At 41.6% G+C, this 23,076-nt stretch overlaps 1 protein-coding gene across 5 annotated transcripts in view; it reads right to left on the reverse strand.

Annotated features, from left to right (window-relative positions):
• The window catches only part of LOC117903844, a 49,420-nt gene that overhangs the window by 18,868 nt on the left and 7,476 nt on the right, over positions 1-23,076 (reverse strand). For 4 of the 5 annotated variants that reach the window (XM_034816336.1, XM_034816345.1, XM_034816307.1 and 1 more), the window contains exons 3-6: positions 20,829-20,901; positions 9,488-10,304; positions 7,880-8,227; positions 7,181-7,773 (exon numbers count right to left, since the gene is read on the reverse strand). In XM_034816336.1, the coding sequence (XP_034672227.1) occupies positions 7,181-7,773; positions 7,880-8,227; positions 9,488-9,748 (1,202 nt within the window). In that variant the 5' untranslated portion in view covers positions 9,749-10,304; positions 20,829-20,901. The remainder of the gene's footprint in view (positions 1-7,180; positions 7,774-7,879; positions 8,228-9,487; positions 10,305-20,828; positions 20,902-23,076) is intronic. The other variant, XM_034816316.1, reaches the window with a different exon arrangement.

A 23,076-nucleotide genomic window follows, 5' to 3' on the forward strand; every position in this document is an offset into this window, starting at 1 on the left:
ATATGTACACATTTATATGGTTGATATGCAACGCAGTTTACATGTTTCCTAATTTTGTGTTCTAACGATCCTTAAACAGAAAGATACTGTACAAACAGATAGGCCTACATACTAATAAAATTTATATAGATCTAATTTTCCATAGATTTACTCGTTGATACAAATGTATTACCATTACCAAAATCATAGATCATGTGTTTACTTTCCCCGAGGCTCATGCTCTCCCATTACTGCCCCATCTCTAGACAACCGAGTGATTCTGCCTCTTCCCTTTCCATTCATTGTCAGTTTTTAATTTTATTTTCTCTTCTTGATTTCTTTCTTTCGTTCTGCTTCATTTGTGTTTTTTCTTAATATTTTATAACCAATAAAAAGATAAATAAATATTGAGAGTACATGACAGAGGAGTGTGACAACTGCCCACGGAGTGCGTTTTTGCACAACAGAAGGATGGGCGAGCAGGCGATATGCATGCGACATCTACTCCTCCCCCATTAACCTTGTTTACTTATTCTCCCAGTGGCCGTGGGGGGACCTGGGGATGCAGAGAAGGAGAGGAATGTGGTGCAGTGTGGAGTGGCAAGGTGTGGCTAGGGGTCGGAATATCTAACAATCGAGCCACCCAAACAAGGGGTGGGAGGAGGGGCGTCTACGTAATGGTCAATGCAAAAACAAGTATTTAAATTTGTCATAACGCACAGTGGAAACAATTTCAGTCTGAATTGCCTTTCATGGAACTACCGATTGTTACGTTAATTAAACATTTTATCTGTCGCCTAGAGCAGAGACGACAAGAAGTACCCGGGTTTTCGCTTGAATTCTGTCACCATAACTAATGAAATTTCTGACGAACTCGAAAAGCCATGGGCATGGCTTAGTTGGTGGTTTTATACAAATGTAATCCACAGCTGCCACAGTTACTGAGGATGCAGCGTGGCATTTTTATGGAATTTGCATTAAAAAACATATTCAAGGAAAACTACAATGCAATTAAAATGTAAAAGGAGGTTGTATTTTTGGAATGGAATTTTCTGAGTTTCAAAGTTATCTTAAAGAGCGGAGAACTTTATTCAGGACTGGGAAAGAAATGAGAATAATTAAACGAGTCACCTGCTACTTAAAGATCATTTTATGTATCACTTCATTTTCTACATACAGCCGCCCCTATCGGTTGTGTTGGGTAGCAAAAAGAAAGCATCAGAATATCGTACAATGAAAAAAAATACATAATACTCTCGACAAAATATGTGTGAGGTTGACATTTTGTTGCACAAGTTGCGGCAGGCAGCCCATGCAACCACCACCATTATCATTCCGGAGGTGAAGCATATCCGCATCCAGTGTGCGCGCACATGCAAATGCACATGCCACACGCAATGGATATTTTGCAATGGATTTTGCTCTACTAATGCTTTTTGGGTCGAGGGGATGTCGAAATTTTCGCCACCCATCAATCAATCAATCGAGTTGCAAATGCGCAAACAACAACGAAACGAATGCACGCGGAAGGATAATGCGTTTTAATACGGTACAGTTGTGTAAGTACACATAGTACCCGCACACGAGTGTATTCCATATTGAAGGTCAACTTCTCTTTGGGGCATGGACAGGGACAGGGACAAGGCAGCGGCAGTGGCAGTGGCAACAGCAACAGCAACGCCAACGTAAGCCCCAAAAAAACATCCGCAGCGAGTGTTTACGATGTGGCGGCGAATGAATGTGGATCCACGCACAAGAAAAACGTGTTGCCATTATACAATTATCTAGATACTTACTTACATATGCGCATATATGATACGAGTGTGAGTACATATGTATGTACATACATCTGGTTTATACCCATGTTAATAAATACTTACTTATACTCGTATTTATATGTACATATGTATGTATGTACTTGAACCCTGAAGTACTCGTTAGTAGTCAATAATTTACATGCATAAGCCTCCCCACCTGCCTCCCTACCGCCCACTACCAATCAAGCCGAGAGGCACGAGGTCTACTCAAAACTCAATCTGAACTCGTGTCTCAATTTCCATTTGAATCTTTAGGAAAAACATTTGAGAACACATCCACGTTTGGAACTATAGAGTACCTTCCATAATAAGAATCTCACAACTAAGGGAACTGTAACTAGCAAATACAAATGCAATTCTTGAAAATCGATACATGGAGAGAGGATTAACACCCTGAAACAAAAGCAAGTGCAATGGCTCACCGCTCTAAATTCTAGACGTTCCACGTGCGCAGCAGTGCACATCGGTCATTGCCAATAGAGCCTCAAAGATCATCGTCTCAGTTGTAACAAATATACCCTTGTGCTGCCAAGTGGAAAGCAGGGTATAGGAATCTCTCTCTCTCTCTCTCTCTCTTTTTCTCTTTTTCTCTGTCTCTCTGTCTCTCGCGACCTCGCTCTACCTCTCAACCTCCCTCTTTAGATGCGAATGGCGGAGTGTGTTGTGGTGTCTTGCTGTCTGGTTGCGTCGCAGCACACATCTCGATGAATGCATTCCTGAGCGTGGGCGTGGTCCTCCGTTACATTTGCCATCCCCCCAGACCAGCCAAACCCCCCACCCAGCTGTACCATCGAAATACCGCCCCCCTACAGTTGATAGCCGAATGACAGCAATTGACATATGTGTGCGTTCCTTTGCTCTGCCTCTGCCACTGCCACTGTTGCCTGCTGCTGCTGCCTGCCTGCAGTCTCTGCCTCTGTCAGCGCATCCGCTTCTCAATTTTCTGCCCGTCTGCACTGCCATCTCTTCTTCTGTTCTGTTCTGTTCGGCGGCAGTGTTTCTTTTGCCCTCCTGAAATGCTTCTGTCTTCTGTTTGGCACGGCGATTCGATTCTTATCATTAGCATAAAAAAGCTGCTTGCTGCGCGGCATAAAAACGCATAAATACCGGCTAGAGGCATTGGATCAAAGGGTGTTTATTCATTTAGGAGTTTGTTTGCTGCACTTTCCACTGCCAAAATTCAACATTGTCAACAGGTGAGTCCCTTGGCAAGCATAATTTCTGCTTAAGATCGGAACATTCAAAAACAATGCACTGCATCAATGCGGAATCTCTTTATCTACTGGATGTATCCGCTCCCAATGCTTTCATTCAACTCCTTGTAGTGTTCCTCTGGCATATCGCTCAAGTTCTTCGCTACTTCTTCTGCCCTTATTCCCCTGACTGATGATCGCTCCTTACAAAATTCAATTAAATTTGTCGTAATTATTTAACAATGGAGCAAGAAGAGGGTGCGCGGTGCGTCCCGCGTCGGCAAGTCACAAAAAAATAATATATAAAATAAATAAAAACTATTCCCATTGTGTATTGTTCAAAGCAAAGTACTGCGGGTTTTGGCAGGGGGCGGGCAGTTGTCGGTGTCTGTGTCGGTGTCGGTGTCAGTGACGGGTATCCATTTACACTCCGATATCTGTATAAGGTATTGCAGTGGTTTTCCTCTTCTTTCAAACTTTTCGCTCTCTCTCTTTCTACCCTCTCCCCACCGCTTTCTTGATTAGTCAATGAGTTGTGTTATTGCTTTTGTTGCTACGTTTTTACTGTATAATAATTGATTTACTTATTCATATGCAACAACGCTGCGTATACGCAATGTGAGACAACGACGACGACGACGACGTCAGGGCCATGAGATTGTGACCAGAGGGCTATAGGAGGGTGAAAAAATGTTCGATATTGCGTTTTGCATATTAAAATAATTCTCAATAATTCATATGCGACAACGACCAACGGGGCCACAGAAATCTCACATTGGAGGAACACGTCAACCTCTGTTTTAATGGACGTGAAAAATTAGCGAGTGGGGAAAATGTTTCGCGCACAGTGAAAGCTCCAATGACAAGAAAGGGAGACCATTTTCCATCCGCATTCTGGAGTATCAAGTGGCAGAGATTCGATTACTTTAATCGTAGAATGACAGCCGTTTCATTCATTTGTGCAAGATTTAGGAATCTTATTCATGCATTTTTTTAAATTATTATTACCACAAGTCAAAACTTTCAGATGTTCTGGGGAAAGTACGCTCTTCTAATGGGCAATCTGTTAGAGTTTTCTCTGCTCTAATGCCTCGCCTCACGTAATGTGTGGCGAGTAGATAGGAAGACACATGATAATTTGGAAATTGCACATTGAAAATGTGTAGAGAGAAAAACGTGACCATTTACACAGCGAAGATAATTGTAAAGCATAAACAAAAAAGGAGGGAGAGACCAGAAGGCAAAGGTAAAGGTTAAAGCCCAAAGCTTGAAGTGATAACATGTTTAGGGTACGACCTTGACTGTCTATGGTGAGACGACTGCACCATCAAGTGGCGTCCCAAAAAGCGACACCCAAGCAGTGTCCCAGCGAATAAATGCAAACCAGCCGAGGGGCGCTGCTGCCTGAGATGCCCCTGGGATAACTTTATCAGAATTTTAGCTGAGATGAGTATTCCTTTTATTTAATACCATAAGTTGTCCGCTTTGCTTGTACCTTTATTCTCAATCAATCTGCCATTAATTACTTCAGTTATTTCATACTCAGCTAACTATTTTCCTCATGTCTTTTCCCTTTAATTGTCCCCAAGAATTGATTGTATATTTTTCTAGCATTCATTTTTTGAAAGACTGCAAGACGTCACACCACAGATACAATGGGAAAACAATGGTTGGGGGAAATATGTATGTTAGCCAGACGAGAGATGAATAATCTGAGATGCGAATAACTTGTATGAAGAGAAATTCTGATGACGGAATGAAATCATCAAAAAAAAAAAGAGGCACAGAGCCCAGCCCCTCCACCCCTCTGACATATTTTGTCGAGTTTTCCATATATTACATATATGGCGTGAGTAGTGCGTCCCCACCATAAATTAATGCCACACAAAAAATGGAAAACAAAAAAAAACTGAAAATTATGGCGGGGTAAACGGAAGGATGGATCCACTAGGGTTTTGGGGGTTTTCGGGCAGGGGTCTGATGCATTTCGCACAGTCCTCCGTTTGCAAATTGTCTTTAATTATTTGCATTGTTCGGATCGTTCCGTTCCGTTCCGTTCCATTCGTTGGCTTGTTGTTCATTATGCGGCTATGACATTATTAATGTCATTTGGTTCATCAGCAGCTTGATTTTCCTTTGCTCTTTGACTCTGCATTTTCTCTGCATGTGTTTTTTTTTTTTGTCTGCCTCTCCTCATAATCGTATCTGCCCAGAGATTGCGAAAAACATTTCTTGTGTCTCATTGAGAGTTTTCCACTTAATTATTAGCTTGTTTCTGTTTCAGCTGACTTGTTTTCGGCCCCCTTTCTTAATGTTATTTTTTTCATCTTCAGGTTCCAACACTCCGCAGTCAATAGACTTGGCTAGCCATAAAGCACCCATTACAGACACGGACTGCAGAGGAGTGGGGCACAGTCGCAAAGTTTGTTCAATGTCAAATGTCTTACGCAATATAATATAAGTTTTAATAATTATTACTTTGTATTTTAGACATCTTGCAAGAGGAATACTTCACATTTCCGTTACAAGCTGAATGCAGAAATAGCCTATGGCGCATTTGATGGAGAACTGTCCTGCCTAACCAGTTTCTCCCAAACAGTGTTCCCCCTTGCATGGTAACAAATACTCGTGGCAAATTGTGACATTTGTAACAAATGTTTTACTTTAAGATATGGGAAGTTTGCACACCGAATTGGCGCTTTAAATGTTGCCATCACTTATTACGAGTAGCTTTGACTCCATGTTCTTATCTTTATTCCTAGTACAAATAGTTGCATTGCATTGCAATGATTGCAGTCTATGTGGCAATTGGATTCTCTTTCTTAGTTATTATTATTATATTCAATTATAAGGAATGTTTCCTTTTATTTTCCAAATAATTCCAACACTTGCAACAATGCAGTCCAAACTTGTAACTTAATAATTACTTGCTGCACTGAAAATCTGGTGGCAGGGTGCCATCCCTTCTCCCCTGCAACCCTCTGTGTGTGGCTGGCCTTATCAAAAATCAATAATGCCTGCATACCCTTTTGTTAATTAATTTTCGATATACATAATTCCATAAAATAATTATTCAATTATTTGAAATTTGATAACCAAAAAGTTCTTTCATAGCCACTGAAAAGGGAGTAGATATCTGTCTCTATATCTGTCTCAACCTTAACTAAATAACAATTCATATACATGAACTATATATTTTGGAATTAAGGAACAGACAAGCCTCGACGAAACAGAGGCAGTTGGTCTCTGTCTCAATCTCAACTAAACAATTCATAGACCAAAGAGATATTATATATTTTAGAAATAGTTAACCAATTTTGCAACAGCAAGCTTCAACAGCTCCCACGCCTCCCAACAGCCTCAACGCCTCCCAACAATTCAAACTGAGTTTGTCTCTGTCTCAACCTCAACTAAACAGCAATTAATAGGTATAGGAACAAAAGGAAAATTATCACTTACAAATGATTAATCAATTGTGCAGCAATAAACAGCCACCAAAAGGTAAGGGAAATCAATCAAAACACTTCCATCATTTATTTTTGACTGATTTCTTTTTTTCTGAACAGTGGAAACCCACTTGAAAAATGTTTGATTTGAAGAAACGTTCGCAAGATTCGCATTATATGCAATGTGCCATACAACGATCCGTTCGTCTGGGACATTATCAAGAGCTACACTATCTGTGTGGTGGCCAAGTCTTTTAATGGCGCCAAGTTAATGCCTTAATTACAATTAATCTTTTCTCGTTTAATGGCTAGGAATTATGATTTAATCTCTTGGGCACTCTTCTTGGAAATTCATTAGTTAAAAATATTAATGCACATTTTAGAAAAATCGGTTTGATGGCCTACTGGTGGATTGGGTTGGGCATCCAAGGACCATTTAAATTCTGTATCTAATATCTTCAGGTAAGGATCAATTGATCGCCCTAATTCTCTTTCTAATTCTGTTTGCTCTTCCATTTTTTTTAAGCAGTTTGAATCCTTTTTGTTTTTTGAATGTTTCGATGTTTTTGATCAAATTAATCTATTCGTCAATGAATGTTAAATGTTTCTTGTTTTTTTTGTTCTAAAAACTTTTCTCACAATCTTATAAATTAATCTGTTTTAAGATTTAAAATCAGCTGTGATCGATCTTTTCTTTTTTTCATTTAACCACCCGTTCCCCGAGGGGAAAAGTTTATTGACTTACCGCATGAAGGCGCCACTGCTGCCGCCGCCAGTGGAGAGCAACTGCTGCTGCTGCTGATGATGATGATGAAGCTGCTGCTGCTGCTGATAGAGATGCTGATGCTGGTGCGGATGCTGACGCAGGCCAAGGGCCATATCTCCGAAATCAATGCTACTGCTGCCTCCACTGAGAGCCGGATGACGATGATGATGATGCTGCTGCTGTTGATGATGGTGACTCATGGAGGAGACGACACCTCCGCTGGTGGTGCTGGTTATGCTACCAGATCGGCTACCACCATGCAGGGACGGTGCATGTCCATGTGAAGGATGTGATGGAACAGGATGCGGATACGTGTGCGTATGCTGATGCTGGTGAGGCGATGATGCCGGCGATGATGTGGCAGCCACAGCGGGATATGAGATCAACTGTTGCTGCTGCTGCTGTTGTTGTTGTTGTTGTTGTTGCTGCTGTGGAAATGTGGATTTGTGGACAGTGGCATTGGTCGTTCCATTGGCCAGCAGCGTATGCCCCAGCCCATGCCCGTGCGATGGCGAGTGCGTTGACATTGTCAACCGATTCGATTCCGGCGTATGGGCAATGCTTGTATAGTGCTAGAGAGCGAGCCGGTGAGGGACGGGAGTCAAACAGATAAGGAGTAATAGATTAGATATATAGAATATGATATACAATACATCATCCTCTTCTTCTCTCACTCACCATTTGTAGCACATCGCATTCCTTGGGTACAACGTGCAGCGTGAGCACCGCCGGCGTTTGCTTGATCATCGAAACGATGGTGCTGTAGGCAATGCCAGCTATCGGCTGATTGTTGACCATCAGCACACGGTCGCCCGTCTGGAGGTTCGCATAGTGGGCCGGTCCGTTCGCCTGTACCTCTTTGATGAAAATGGTCTCCATCGCTTTCACCTGGTATGGCGGCAGCGATGTCGGTGATGTTGGTGGCTCCATTCCGGCAGCGCTGTTGTTGCTGTTGCTATTGCTGCTGCTGCTGCCGCTGTGGCTGTGTCTGTTGTTGCTGTTGCTGCCACCTCCAGTGGATGCTTCCTACACACAACAGCGACGAAACGAAGACCAGACAGCAGAGAAACAGAAAGAAAACAACAACAGTTTAAGGCACATAAATCGTGAATAAAAAGCAACAAAAACTACAAAAAGCATTCACCAAGGAGAGCATATAGCGCGGAGAGAGCAACAGAGAGAGAGAGAGAGAGAGAGAGAGAGAGCCGAACCAAGCCCCGTCGCTTGGATTAAGCGAGTGATCAAGAGAGCGAGCTGCTGCTGTTGCTGCTGCAAACACGATAAGCTTTTCACCAACACTCAAAAATCCGATTGAAATGGCACAGCAATTCTTATATTCCATCGATAAAAAAAACATTTTCAGACTCACAAATAAGCGTCGGTGGAAAAGGCATCGTGTAAGAGCAGCTTAAAGTGAGTATCCAGAGAAAAAGAGAGCGAACGAGCGCTGGCTTTGATTTGTAATATTAAAACAAAAAGTAGCAACAAAACTTAAATGAGCAAAACGCAAATTAGTGAGAAAAAAAAGCAATAACAAAAAGGCGAATGAAAAGATGTATGGATTCGTCCATGGGCACGGCACCAACGAAGCATGGCATACCCTTTCTCATAAAATGGAAACATATCGACTTGTTTCATTAAATTATTTAACGTTATCCGTTTAAATATTATGCCACTCTTTCGCTTTCCCGCTTAAGCTCATTTATTTAGTTAAGGTCGATAGGTATAGATAATATTAGCATTAATCCATACAAAAAGTATAATCAATGCCACACACCATAGGCAAACCTCTTGATAAAACACACATGCTCGATGCTGTAAGGAACGCGTCGTCGCTCGCAAATGAAAAGCAAAAAGAAAGCAGAAAAAACAGCAGAAAAAAATAGTCGCAATTTGAATAAGTCGCGCGTGCGCTGCTGCCGCTCACGTAACGCGACAGAGCGCGTCGTCGTCAGAGCCGGGAGAAGAGTTTTTATTCCCCATTGAAATTGTACTCCCTGTAAGCCTGTTTACTCGCTCACTCTCTATCTCTGTCTGTCTTTCTCTCTCGCCTTCTCTGTCTCTCTGTTTTGCTGTCACACGACATTTGCATGCGGGAAAGCAACAACGACAACGACAACAACAACAAAAAAGCAAAAGTGGACGGGCAGCGACAGTTGGATGACTAATTGCACCTCTCTGCTTGACCGGCGCGCCAGCGCAGTCGGCGCTCTCTTTCACTCACTCTCTTTATTTTACTCTCTCTCGTTTCCTTTCGCACGGTCTCCCTTTTCCCCCGTTTCTCACCTGTGACCAGCTGGTGACGCCGGCTGACGCTGCCGCTGCTGCGTTGGCATCATCTTCCGGTGGATAGGCAATAAAGTGACGCAGCGTAAAGCCGAAGCCCTGATTCGGACGCCTTCGTATGACAATCAGCTTCGGCTGTATGGATGAGGCGGCAATTGCAGCATTATTAGCCGCTGCCGCTGCTGCTGCATTCGATGGTGTGGCCACGGCCGATGCAGCCTGCGCCATAGTCGCTGCAGCTGCGTTCGAGTTTTGTAACATTTTGCTTCTGCTGCTGCTGTGCTGCTGCTGCAGCGTTTGTGTTTGGTTTTTTGATTGGATTACTCTCTCCTTCTTTTACTCTCACGCCTGCCCGGTCGGTCTGCCGCTCTCTTTCGCTAGCCTCTGCTTGCTGCTTCTGCGGTTTGGGTGATTTTCTCTGCTTTATTTGTCTGCTTCTTTCTGTTGCTTTTGCTTTTGCTCTAGCATTTGCTTTTGATTTGTTTGGTGCTTTTGCTTAGGCGCTGCTCCTCAACCTGTTGTTGGCCCGTCGTTGCCAACCCTCCTCATTTGTGGGTGGGGACGGGTGGCGTTTGGAAGGGGGATATTGGCCCTGGCCCTGGTCCAGGCCCACCGCTGCGACTGGCGGTTTCTATTATGATTTTCCTTCTTCCTTCCTTCCTCTTTGGCGTTTAGCGTCTGAGATGCGTTGCAAATAAACGGCGGCTGGGCGCCACGAGGCCCATCGTAGCGCTGGATATTATCATATTTACTCTCCCTAGGATATTTGCTTTCATTTTTTTATCCCATGGATCGATCCTCAATGGTTTAGTAGGATCTGAAAACAGTAAATAAGGAATAATTTTGGTTAAACACACAGATTTGCCAATATGGAAGAACTTAGGAGATAATAAAAACAGAAATAAATAAAATATATCAATAATAAAAAGAAGATTGTAAAGATGATCAACCTATGTATTTCTATTCTATTCAATTCCAATTATATTTTTTATTAAATACATTTTGGCTTATAATGGATACAACATTTCTTTTATCAAAGCTTCCTTCTGGGTTTCCATGGATTCTCTGACACATAAGATCAGTCTTTATAAGTTTATTCTCCTGTAAACGAAGAAATTGAACCCATAATAATGCTGGTAGAAAATCCCGCTTTAAAACCCTCTTAAAACCCCAAAATGTCATGTGTAGCTATTACCAAAAACAAAAAGTTAGGGATCAGTAAACCCTTGGAGCAATAATTTTTATTTTGGGGGGCGGTTTCTGCGTCTGTGTCATGCGATTGTCTGGCGGGGAGGAGACTCATGTGTCAAATGCGACGAGGCGTGCCTGCTGGTGCCTCTCCCCACCCCATCCCACCCATCCACTCTCCACCGATTTGACGGTCAATGTCCAGCAGACACACGGATCATACGCGAGTTATGGCTGAGGCTGTTATTTTTTTACGTTTTTTTTTCTTAATTTTTTTTGTATGTAATTAAAGCTGTAAAAGGTTTTTGTTTTTTTTTCGAGCTTTTGCTTTGTTTTGTTTTCCAGCTCCAGTAAAAAGCGGTTAAAAAGCACTCAACTAACTGTAATCGGACATATGGGATGATCATAATGATCCCTGATATAATGACGATATACGGCGGCGTTCAGGCCACAGAGTTTCACAAACGAGAAAAACTTTCAAGCCAAAAGAAAAGAAAATGAAAAATGTAATAGAAATAAAAATACAGCAACTTTTTATGTGTGTTTTGTGGCTTAAAAAGCTTAAAGGCCAAAACAAACAGATGAGGCAAGAAAGGGTTAATACCCCCCCTCGTTCAGCGGGGCGGGTCTACTCCCCAATGTCATTGACAGCCAGATGGGGTGGGGAGAGATATCCATCATCATGGAGCTGATGATCATCAACATGGAGATTGTTTTGAATAATTTGAATTTGATTTTAGCTTGTAATATTTGCATTTGTTTTTATCATTTACAATTTAAGAGCTTTCCGCCATGTGTTCTATGCCTTCCAATTGGGGGTACAACTATGGCATTTATGTACATACAATGTGCCATATAATGACTTCTTTACTGGAGTTTTTCAACCACATAATTATGCAGTAGAATTCTTTTCTCATAGTTCAAATGCTGCCACCCCCTGGTGTGGCTATTTCTGTGCTGGCTTGTTGGGTCCATGACCCCATGGAACCCAAGGGAGTTCTATTTAATTCGCCAAGTGATAAGGTCAAAGGCCCTGCCCTGCGCTGACCGAGTGAAGGGGTCAAGCGTCCTCGCCTTTTAAAAGGATTAACGTTCATCCATTTCCTCTGTCTGTGTTTAATTTCCTGCTAATTTAAAGATTTGTTTTAATATATTTTCTATTTTTTTTTTTCAGCTTTATCTCGTAATTAAACAACGAGAAACCGCAAACGACAGACAGACAGACAGACAGACAGACAATAATAATTTGAGAGCTAAAACATACGTAATTACGAGCAACGGAGCGATTGTTCGGATACAGATACAGATAGAGAGATACAGAGATACACTCTATAATTGCCCCATTCCCCATTTTTACTGGTAATTGCAATTGTCAAAGTGGTTTTTGCGGCTCTCAAGTGTGTCACAAGTCATTCAAGGCAATAGATATACGATCGTACTTGTACACACAGAGAGAGAGAGAGAGATAGAGGGAGTGGGAGAGGCAGACAGACAGGCAGACTGGCAGGCCAACCAGCAGCACAGATAATCTTCGCTCAAAGCTGAAAAACAGAACGGCAGAAATCATTAAAAACAGAAAACATGAGTTTCTGTGCCAGCTTTTGGCTTCTGTTTTAGTTTTTGTTATTTTTTTTACGCCTGCTAAAAAAAAATACAACATATAACGACCTAAATATCGGAATTATCAGCAAATTGAAATGCGATAGACGTTTGAAGGTTGAACGAGGTAAAGTACCCATCATAAAAGGCACTCCCACAGCAACAACAACAACAACTCTAATCATGCACAGAACATTTACTTATGTATATTCTTGCGGATGAGAGTCGAGTAGTTAAGAGACTGCGAAAAAACAGTTAAAACTAATTGGATATGACGAAGAGGAGTTTAATGATTTCTGAGATTAATAGCGGGGGAATCAGTTCTCCGAAATATGCTAAAGATGAATAATAATTGTACTGCACTTTGCACTTGCAATTTTTTACTCACTTTAAGAAAATAAAAGCAAGAAGTTCTGGCAAAGGCTTGGAAAATGATTGTTCTTTGGCTCTATATATTAGAATATGATATCACGACAAACAAAACAAACAGAGGAATAAGTTGCCCAGCTTTTTTTTATTGACGACTAAACTTAACAGCTTTCTAGTGTTTTGTTGTTTGCTTTTGAGTTCTTTCTTTTTCTGTTCTTTCGTTGATAACACAATTAAATTGATTGTTTTGCACTACGCCTTTGGACGAGTGGGAGAATCGAAACAGAGTCTTTCGACTATTAGATACCAATAATAATATAGTCTACCAACAAAACAAAACAAAGAACCAAAAAATATTTAATTAAAATATGAAACTTGTAAGAAAAATATTTTAAAAAAATATATGACAGACTGATTTGATTATAAGATGACCCACAACACATCATACCTCAAAATCACTTGCTCTCCAAAAGAACAGGGTATCAGAAATATAAAATAAATAAAATAAAACAAAGAAGAAGCCCAAAAGCATAAAACGAAAACCGTATCACCCGTAACCCGTACGGCATGGAAGATTGAAGCAGCATGGCCAGCAGAAGAGAGCGAATAAAGGTGGAACACGCGTGTAATGAGCCAACGAACGGTAAAAGTACAGAACGGTACAGCAGCAGAGAAAGAGGAACAGGAACAGGCCGCAGAACGAGAGAGAGAGAGAGAGAGAGAGAGAGAGAGAGAGAGAGAGAGAGAGAGAGAGAGATAGCTCCGCAGAATTACATCAATCAAAGTGGTTTTCCTTTTGTTTTGGGGGGCGTCACAAAAACAACAATCCGAAACCGAAACGAGATTAAATGAGAATTAAAAAAAAAAAGGGAGACAGAAACAGAAACAACGTAACAATCGGGTGGGGGGCTAATGGAAATAAGAATAATCGGCGGATCAGAGGCACGGATCAATCAGATTGCAGCTGACCCTCTCTCTCTCTTTGTAACAGATTTGAGTGGCTCTCTCGTTTGAGCTTCATTTTATCAAAGCAGAAGAGCCAGAAATAAACAAAAAGAACACAAGACCAAAGCTCAAACTGCATCCAAAGCATTGAAAATGCGAAACCAATGTTACAGTATGAACAAGGCATTCCACAAAAGGAAAAGCAAATGATAATTGGCGTTCCAAGAAATCCCATTCGAATTCGATAAGATTAGAACAAAAGATCTGTTGTATCAGATATCAGTTATGGGGGGAATTTGTGTGGGTGGGGACTACTACGGGGAAGAGGAATGCATCTACTCCTGCTCTAATCAGAATCGTATATCAATGGAATGAAACGCCACCGTAAATAAGTATAGAAAAGGTAGGCGTAATATTTCATGGCCAGAGTAGAGACTGTATATCAGTATATTTTTAGAAGATATTACAATAATGGAAGGTGCCAAAAGGATTACGTTTTCCTCTACTACAATTAATTTTCTCCACCTTTCGTGTGGTCTTTCCTGGCAGAGATTGTAAAAACAGCAACAAAGGCTATTGCGAGAACACTCCTCTTGTTCCCTCCTTTCAAACTGTTGGGTTCCCTATTTATCGCACCTATCTATCCGTATCTGCCTCTTGTCATTACAATTTCATATCAAGAGATAGCCCCAAGTTATTCCCCCAATGGTTCCATGTTCGATATCTGTGCAGACAAACAAACAAACCGCCAGACAACGAAATGTAGGGGTAATAGGAGACGAGGACTAGACGAAACCTCTTTTATACATATGTATATGATACGATACGATATGATATGATATGATTTGATATGGGGGCTGGCTTACGATGTACTAGAATCAGTATCAGAATCAATAAAAAATAAAATAAAAGGCAAGCAAAAATCAAGAAAGACACACGCAATGGGCGGCCATTGCAATTTGTACGTGCAATTACAGATATGTACTTACATACATACATATGTACATATGTAGATATATATTATTTATGTACATCAATCTGTATACCTAGACTTAATTTTTATTCTTGATTTCTTTGTCTATCAAATTCGCAGAATGAAAGTCGATAAAAAATAAATACAATATACATGTAGGAACATAAAGCTGACACAAGAAGAAACAAAAGTACAATGCACACAGCGATATCAACGCGATAAATCATTCTCATACGGGAAGTTTATATGCGTATATTTATGTACGTGCATATGTATGTACATATATATATAAGTATATAAATGGCAGATGGTTGATACAGATACATAAACGTATTAACAAACATATGTAGAATCATATATCTGATCAATGGGGCAGACGATCTAGAGGTGAGGATAAACAAAGGAACGAAAAGATGCACAGAGAGAGGAAGAGAGAGAGAGAGACACAGGTGAAAAGGATGTATGGAAAAATTGTACGATTGGGGAAAGGATTCTTTTGTTAAAAGAGTTCAAGTGCCATATACTGACGCATAATAGAAATTTCCTTAACGAGGAGACTTACAATAAGTCGAAACTAAGTTTCAGGCTTGTTGCTTCACGGATGAACTGCTTGCGAGGCGGATCAGCAGCTCATCCGATGTGAAAACACTGCTTTCGAGGTGTATAAAACTGCTTTATGGATCAACCCACTAATTGCTGAAAGGAAGAGTAGCAGCTAGAAAATAGATAACTGGACAGGAGGCAGAAAAATACTGTAAAGCGAGTGAACAACAACTGCCAGGAAAACGACATTAGAATAAAAAGAGAGAAAGAGGAAGAGAGAGAGATACTGAAGGTGGATAAGCGGCTGTCCCACTTTTAGTACAAATTTCAAGTGCAAGAAATATTCTACATTGCTGACCTAAGCCACACGACGACTCCACACCCCGTTGGTTGCACCCATCTCGAAAGGTTATCTAAAGAATTTCCTCGCACCTCCATATAACCGCAACCCACGTCCCTGTCCCTCTCCCTCTCTCCCGCCAGTGCCAACCCCATTCATCTGCCGATCTGTCTGTCTGTCCATCAAATGTGATTGAATCCATCAAAACAATCGGAGAAATACAAGTGCACGCGAGTGCGCGCGAATGTGGAAAGAGAATATGTGGAAAATATTGTGGCAAACACACAAACATCAAAGAGCAATTGCCGATTCTCCATATATACATATGTACATGCATTCCCCTCCATCCATTCATTCATTTATATATATTACCGATCCCATCGCTTCCCTCACTAGCAGGGATGGACTCCTGATCTACTGCTTCATGTGGCATTAAACTTGTTGCCAAGTGTCGCCCGCTGTCAGCCCTACACCCCTCCAAAAACAGAACGGAACGACGCGGAACACTCTTTTCCACCCATTTCCATTCCCATTCGAAAAGGCAATGTACGAAGAGCAACGCATTCTCATACAAATGCAGATACAAGATTTTAATTTCAATTTTGGATACCCTATCTCTCCTGTGGTTTGTGGAGGCAAAGCTACCCATACCCGACCGAGTTACACTGCTGCATGACGCGAACCACAGATAGAGCTTCGAGATTACAGTAGGGAATGACAATTTAATGGAGGTGTTTCTGGATCCACAGGTCTCTGGCAGTTTGCAAGGATCTTCTATTGTTTATTATTATTTATTTTTATTTTATTTATCTTAGTAGATTATATTTATAGGTTATAGGGTATCCTCTATGCGCAGCAACAGACTCTTAGTGTTTTCTATTCGTTTTTTTGTGTGTTTTTTTCGTTGGTGTTACGTTTATTTTCGAATTTTGTTTATTTAATGTTTTTTTTTCTTGTGATGCCGTTGCCGTTGCCGTCGATCGTTTGTTTGTTTGTGTTTTCTGTGTTTAATGTATTTTTTTCGTTCGTATTTCACCTCTTCTAAAATCATCTATGTATTGATTTTTTTTCTTTTTCACACAGCAGGAAGAACTGTACAGAGAGGGATAAAGAGAGCGCCTTAATAATCTCTAATTTTCACACATCTAAACGCCACAAATCAATAAATGAAGTGGAAAATAGAAACAAAGGCAACCCAGCTTGACCTTTTTTGTGGATGCGAACACTTTGATACCATCGTTCTGTGTTTCGTGTATGTACATATGTATATGTACATATATCTCTAATAAGCCATATGTTCGATTGGTTCAACGTTTTTCCCATTATGTACAAGAATTTGCTTTATAGATTTATTTGAGAAAGGATATACGAAATTTTTCTTCTCTGTCTGCAGAGTCACGAATACCCTCTGAATAGCACATACCCTGTTGAAACAGAGATGGTTCGAGGAGTCCCAGCAGCAGCCGATAACCCTAAGGAGATACAGCAATGGTTGGCAGAGGAGAGCAAAGAGAGCGAGCAGCAGCCCGCACAGAAACCGCTACCTTGACCTCATTCAACGACCTTTTCTCGTAGCTGCTGCTTTCGTTTCTAGGTGCTGCTGCGGCTGCTGAGTGTTGGCAGAGGCAGATTGAGGAAGCAGTGCAATCATAAACAGTGGAGGGAGCACCACTGCTTGCGTGCAAAGCTTCTTACGGTTTCTCCCCCTCCCTCTCTAGTACTCTCACTGGCCTTGTGATTGTACTTCTCCATGTGTGTGTGTGCATATGTGTATGTGTGTGGGTGCGTGGGTGGGATTCGTAATCGGTTTCGTATTATATCATTCATCAAATGCTGTTACCGCCAAAACGAAGGAAAAAACCAAAACAAACAAAACAAGCGAGAACGAAAAAAAGCTGTGAAGAACGCCGGCAGTGGCAGTGGCAGTGGAAACTAAGCAGTGGAAAAAACTAACGGCGCGGAGAGCATTAAAAGATTTGAAAGGAAAATCATCTGGGGAAAGATCGAAAGCAAGCAGTGGATTGGAGCAGTGGTCGAAAGCAGTGAAATAGACTGCAGAACGCCACCGAATTTGACCAAAAAGCAAGCAGAATATTGCAAGCAGTGAAAATTCAAGAGCTCCCTTATTTTTTGCCTTGTTTTTTTCCCCAACAACAAAATTTGAAACACAACAAACCATCAAAAACAAATAACGGAACACAAACAAAAATACAAACATCCAAACACACACACAGAACGCCACGGCGAAAAGCAGTTCAAGGAAAATGAGAACACAGAAAAACATGACGAAAAAAAGTCATAGAAAAGCATAACAGAAAAGGAGGAAAAGAAAAGAAGTCAGTGAAATAAATGGCTGAATGAGTTTTAAAGAGGCCAAAATAGGAGTTGAAATTTCACAGGAGAGATTAGCGACAAGATGAATGGACTGCGAGATGTGATAGCCAGTAAAAATTGAAGGTTTAAAGAGCTTCCATATCGAATGGAAATTCTTGTAATTTATACCAATTTTTTGTTGTATAATTCTTTTATTATGTTCTTGTCACGATCCGAGCCTGCTAATTGATCAGAGACTTGCCATATTTCAGTGCTTTTTTGCTTTTACTGCACAAAAAACACGTACTACTACGCGTATGTGTACATTATTTTTCATTTTGCCAATCATTTTATACGAATTATTCGTGCATGATTAATGGCTGAGTTGTTTTTGTTTCGCATACAGATTTGTCTGTCTGTTTTTGGCGGTGGGAGCGGACTGTGACAAATGTAATTTAAGTGTAAAAACATTCTACCCCTCGCCACCACTTCGAGCAGTCAGTTAGTCGTCTTCAATGACGCCAGAATATGAGAAACATTTTGTGGCTAGATTTGTGGCGCGATTATGTCATTGGAGATTAAAACCAAAGAATACAAAATAAATAGTGTAAAATACATACAAAACAGAGACATAAAAGAAAAGATCACAAAATTAAGAATCAATTGGAATTTTAACTGCGAAATGTGGGGATCATCTCTCCCTCTCTCTCTTAGGTCAAGGTGCACGCCCCATAGGCCCCAGCCCCAATTCCTACAACAAATAATTCCTCTTCCTATCTTTTTCTCTGTCTCTCTCAGGGCTATTTTTCTCTATCAACAGATGCCGCTGATAAAAACCAGAACAAGGCAAAGAGTGCAAGAGAGACACAGCGAGAACCCAAAAACAGAATAAACATAAACAAAACAATTTCGTAAGTAAACAAACCCAAAAGGAAAAACTAGATGAAAATGTATAATAAAACAAGAAAAATATTGAAGAGGGTGCAGAAGGGGCGGGAGGGGGTAGGCGAATAAGTAGAATGAAGAGCAGCTGGAAGGGGATGGAGAAATAAGAGAATGGTCAAGAATCCAAAGCCAAGTACATAGGTCTCAATGTACAGAAGAACACTTTCTCCTCTTTCAATCTAGTTTCTTTTTGTGCAGCAATGTAACAGGGAAAGATGCGGCATGCCCCCACCCACACACAGACACACACATTGCCAAGGCTCTGCCCCAACGCGGAATGCAGCAGCAACAGAGGCAAACAGAGAGAGAGAGAGAGAGAGAGAGAGAGAGAGAGAGCATAGGGGCGAGATGGCCGTTATGCAAAAACGACCAACAACCGACCTGCCCCACACTTCGTTGCATCATCACACTGTTGCACACCCGCTCTCCCTCTCACATTGTGTGTGCGTGTGTGTGTGAGTGTGTGTGACGCCCCTTCTGCTCTGGCCACACTCATTGGCCTCCCTTTTGGCAATTATTCAGAGGCCTTTGACCAATTTATTCGAGAGCACATCCAATTCAAAAACGAAACAAAAACAGCGAAGAAACACACATAACAAAGAGGGAACAACAGAGAGGGAGTGGCTGATCGAAGCTTGGGATACCCTGCAATCAAGTAATACACATGGGAAACATTCATTCCCTTATCTGGCCCACAGGGCATCATTTGTGTCTGCCTCTCACTGTGTGACAGGCGCAGAGAGAGAGAGAGAGAGAGAGATTCTCTCTCGTCAAAGTTCAATTGGAAGAATTGAACTCCAAAGTAAAATGATCTTTGCACCGTGATACCCCTTAAATGCTAGGGCTAAAGGGTGCTGCGCGGGCTGCTGGAATTTCTGGTGTGCCCAAGAGATTACAAGACATGGAGGAGGATGCTTTTTGGATGAATCTAACTTTAATGCAAACTTTCCACACTCCTCTTTCCTCTCATGTTGCGAGTGTTTCCCCTGAAAGTTCTCTTCGCTCGTTTTGGTTTGGTTTTCATTTTGGTCTTCAATTTTCCATTATTGTACTAATGTTTTTGTTGTTGTTGTTGTTTGTGTTTTGTTACGTGACTCGATTTGCATGTTGCAACACAATGATGCATTGGCGCTACCTCCACCCCAGCCTCACCCTCCCCCTATGCTGCTCCATCGTCTTCGTCGTTTCTGTGTGCTGCCTAATAAAGTTTTCAATTTCAAATTATGAATAAAAAACGAGAAGGGACGTGTGAGACGCTTCTTACGCGTCACAACTTTTATACCCGGCACTCAGTACTACATCTGCACTTTAGCGGTTATTTGTCAAATTTTACATTTTTTCTTCATCTGTCAGCTACATCAACAACACTACTCACGCCAACACGCTCCTTTAGCTCGCCACCCTCCCCTAGAAACATACACTGCAGAGTCGCGGCAGAGGCACCGGCAGAGGCAGAGGCAGTGACGTGTCAGGGGCCAGGCCATAAACAGCGCGAAGCAGAGTGTGAATGCTGCGGGACGGGGTGGGTTTGGCCACTGAAAATTAATTTCTCCATTGTGGCTATAATAATGATCCAATCGGATCCCAATTTGGTGATCTGATAGATATGGCCATTCCCTACGGAATGGCGTTTTTAGTTTTCTGTTATCTTTAAAATTGTAGATTTGGGAGGTTTTCGCCTTTTTGCGGGGGCGGAAGGCGGCGGGGCTCATTTTTGAAATACACTGGTTTCAGTGTGAGCATACAGCAGTCTGGTGCCAAAATTTGGTGGCTCTAGCTCTTATAGTCTCTGAGAACTAGCCGACAAACAAGACGGACGGACGGACGGACGGACGGACGGACAGACAGACATGGCTCAATCGACTCGGCTATTGATGCTGATCAAGAATATATATACTTTATGGGGTCGGAAACGTTTCCTTCTGTGCGTTACATACAACCGTTATCCGCACAAATACAATATACCCTATTTACTCTTCGAGTACCGGGTATAATTACTATATTAACAGCCAGAAGCGTAAAGTAGAAAATGAATAAAAACATTAGGCATTCGATTGTACATGGAAGAAAGAAGTAATTCTTCCTGGTTACATCAACCATCTAAATTCCAGAGGGTAAGATCTTACCTTTCTTTGAAGCAAACTACGAACATCTGTAGCTTTATTTTAGGTGGCCATCTTCACCCGTTTCGATGGGCAGCTGTAAGGAGAATCGATCAAAAACAATTCCATAAATTGAAAGTTTTTCATTTAATTGAACGAACGTTCGTTCCCCTTTTTGGGAAATCTAAGGATTATACTACCCCCTCCCATCCACACATAATATCATTATCGTATCAGTTACAAAGCACCCGAAATTAATCCACATTCATCTTCGGCTTGGACTTTGACAACTTTGATGGATGGTGGGGATGGATGAATGGATGGATTGCAACTACCCGAAGACTTAAGGGTAACACAGCATAGCATTCATCTTGGGGTTGTTGGTTGCAATTTCCGGGGCTGAGTATTTGAGTATTTTATTCAATTATCATTAGAGTGTTGTTCGCTATATGTGTACATATGGTCTCTTAAGTAAGATCTATTGAGACTAATATAGCCAAGAAATTCCAAAGCCCTGAAGCCGCTCTTTAATATTTTTCACTTTCTCTAGCCTTAACCTTGTGTCGCTGCGGGGGCGCTGCCAACTCATTTGTGCAGCGACTGTCTCGAGTGTTGACTGTACTTCAAACAATTTGCATAGACCCCATACAATAGCTATGTACATCTGCATGTACATACTACAACGTTAATTTCATAATGAAAGCTCCTCCAGTGGAGGAGTGGAGGAGTGCATACTCATGTAAATAATAGCAGCAGTTTCTCCCCCCGTCCAACATATACCCAACTCCAGCTCTGCCCCAGACATGTGTGTAAATACATCCTGCCCCCGGGCATTCTGGGCGGTTGGGAGATTGCATCCACTTTAAAATCCATTTATGAATGAAAAGCACACACACACACACACACACATAGAGAACGCACAACAAGGGGTGGCACCGGTCCCTGGGTTCAAGGGGATGTCTCGTCTACTCCCCCGAGGGGTGACCCAGGGGGAGGTTGGCTTCTGCTCATTTCATGCTTTTCCAAAAACAAAACAAAAACTTTGGGGAGTGTTTCTGCGAGCCCGCCATTAATGAGTATTCAAAATGCAATCCAGGGCAATCCAAGGGGGGTTGCAGGACAGCAGGATAAGGGTGGCGCCCCCCATGTCCATATGCATAATTTTTCCAGACTAGGGATTTCCAAAGGATTTCCCCCTCATGCAGATTAATGCACGCTCAAGGCGATGGCTGGCCAGTGAGTGGTCCTCGTGTTCCTCTTATTTTGGTACAGTTTTCATTTGTAAAGCCAAAAGTCCACCGGCCGCAAGGCATTGATAAATTGAATGCAAACAAAAAACTGCTTTACTCTTCTCCTGCGCCCTCCAGTTCAATGCAATTTATGCAATTGCATCAAAGCAGAAAAACAGAAAGAGAGAGAAGGGGCAACAGAAAGAGAAAGGAGAGGCAGCAGCAAAGAGTAGAAGGGGGGGTGGGATCCATGAACTGATGAAGCTGCTGTTTCATCCAATTTTCTTGTATTTCACCTTTATTTTCCGCTGTTGTTGAAGGTAAAATCAAGTACAGTAGCGGACCGTAATGGGGAGAGGACCAAAAAATATATGCTCATGAATGGAAAATGCTGACCAAAAGTACGATAGTGAAATAAAAAACTAGAAATACCAGAAAACACACACATCAACAAATAACTGGTAGGTTGACTTTGCTGGCAAAAATAGAAGCGCAAATCAACACAGAAATATTTGATTTATAATTCAATAAAATTACAGAAAACTTAAAGAAATATCTATAATAAAAACAAGAAAAGAATCAAAACATTACTGGAAAATAAATATACCCTAAAAAGCTTTGAGCAATACCAGAAAATGACTAGATCCATTTTTGGAAAAATTGGACGAAAGTGTTGGAAACATAAGTTAATAAAAAACAGATTTTCTCTTGGGAAAATCCGACTTTCCGATTATATTTGTAGAATTTCACAGTGCGATGTTTTAAACCATTCAAGTCCTAATGTTGCATACGATATCGATAGCTAAAGATGGGCTTTCTTTTGTTTAATTGTATTTTTTGGTTTCATTTCTGTGTCGTTCGCTGTACCCTCGCCATGGCCCTGGTTGGCCGATGGCGAACAACTCAGCAGTTCAAGGACCAGGCCACAAAACAGGCCGCAAACCGGCTCCAAGTCGCTGCCGTTGCTGCAGCGAGGACGCAGGCGCACACACAAACAGACACAGACACCGACACATACTCGAGGTAGCAACAGCAGCGGCAGC

Source organism: Drosophila subobscura, chromosome A (assembly GCF_008121235.1).
Source record: "Drosophila subobscura isolate 14011-0131.10 chromosome A, UCBerk_Dsub_1.0, whole genome shotgun sequence".
NCBI classification, from domain to species: domain Eukaryota; kingdom Metazoa; phylum Arthropoda; class Insecta; order Diptera; family Drosophilidae; genus Drosophila; species Drosophila subobscura.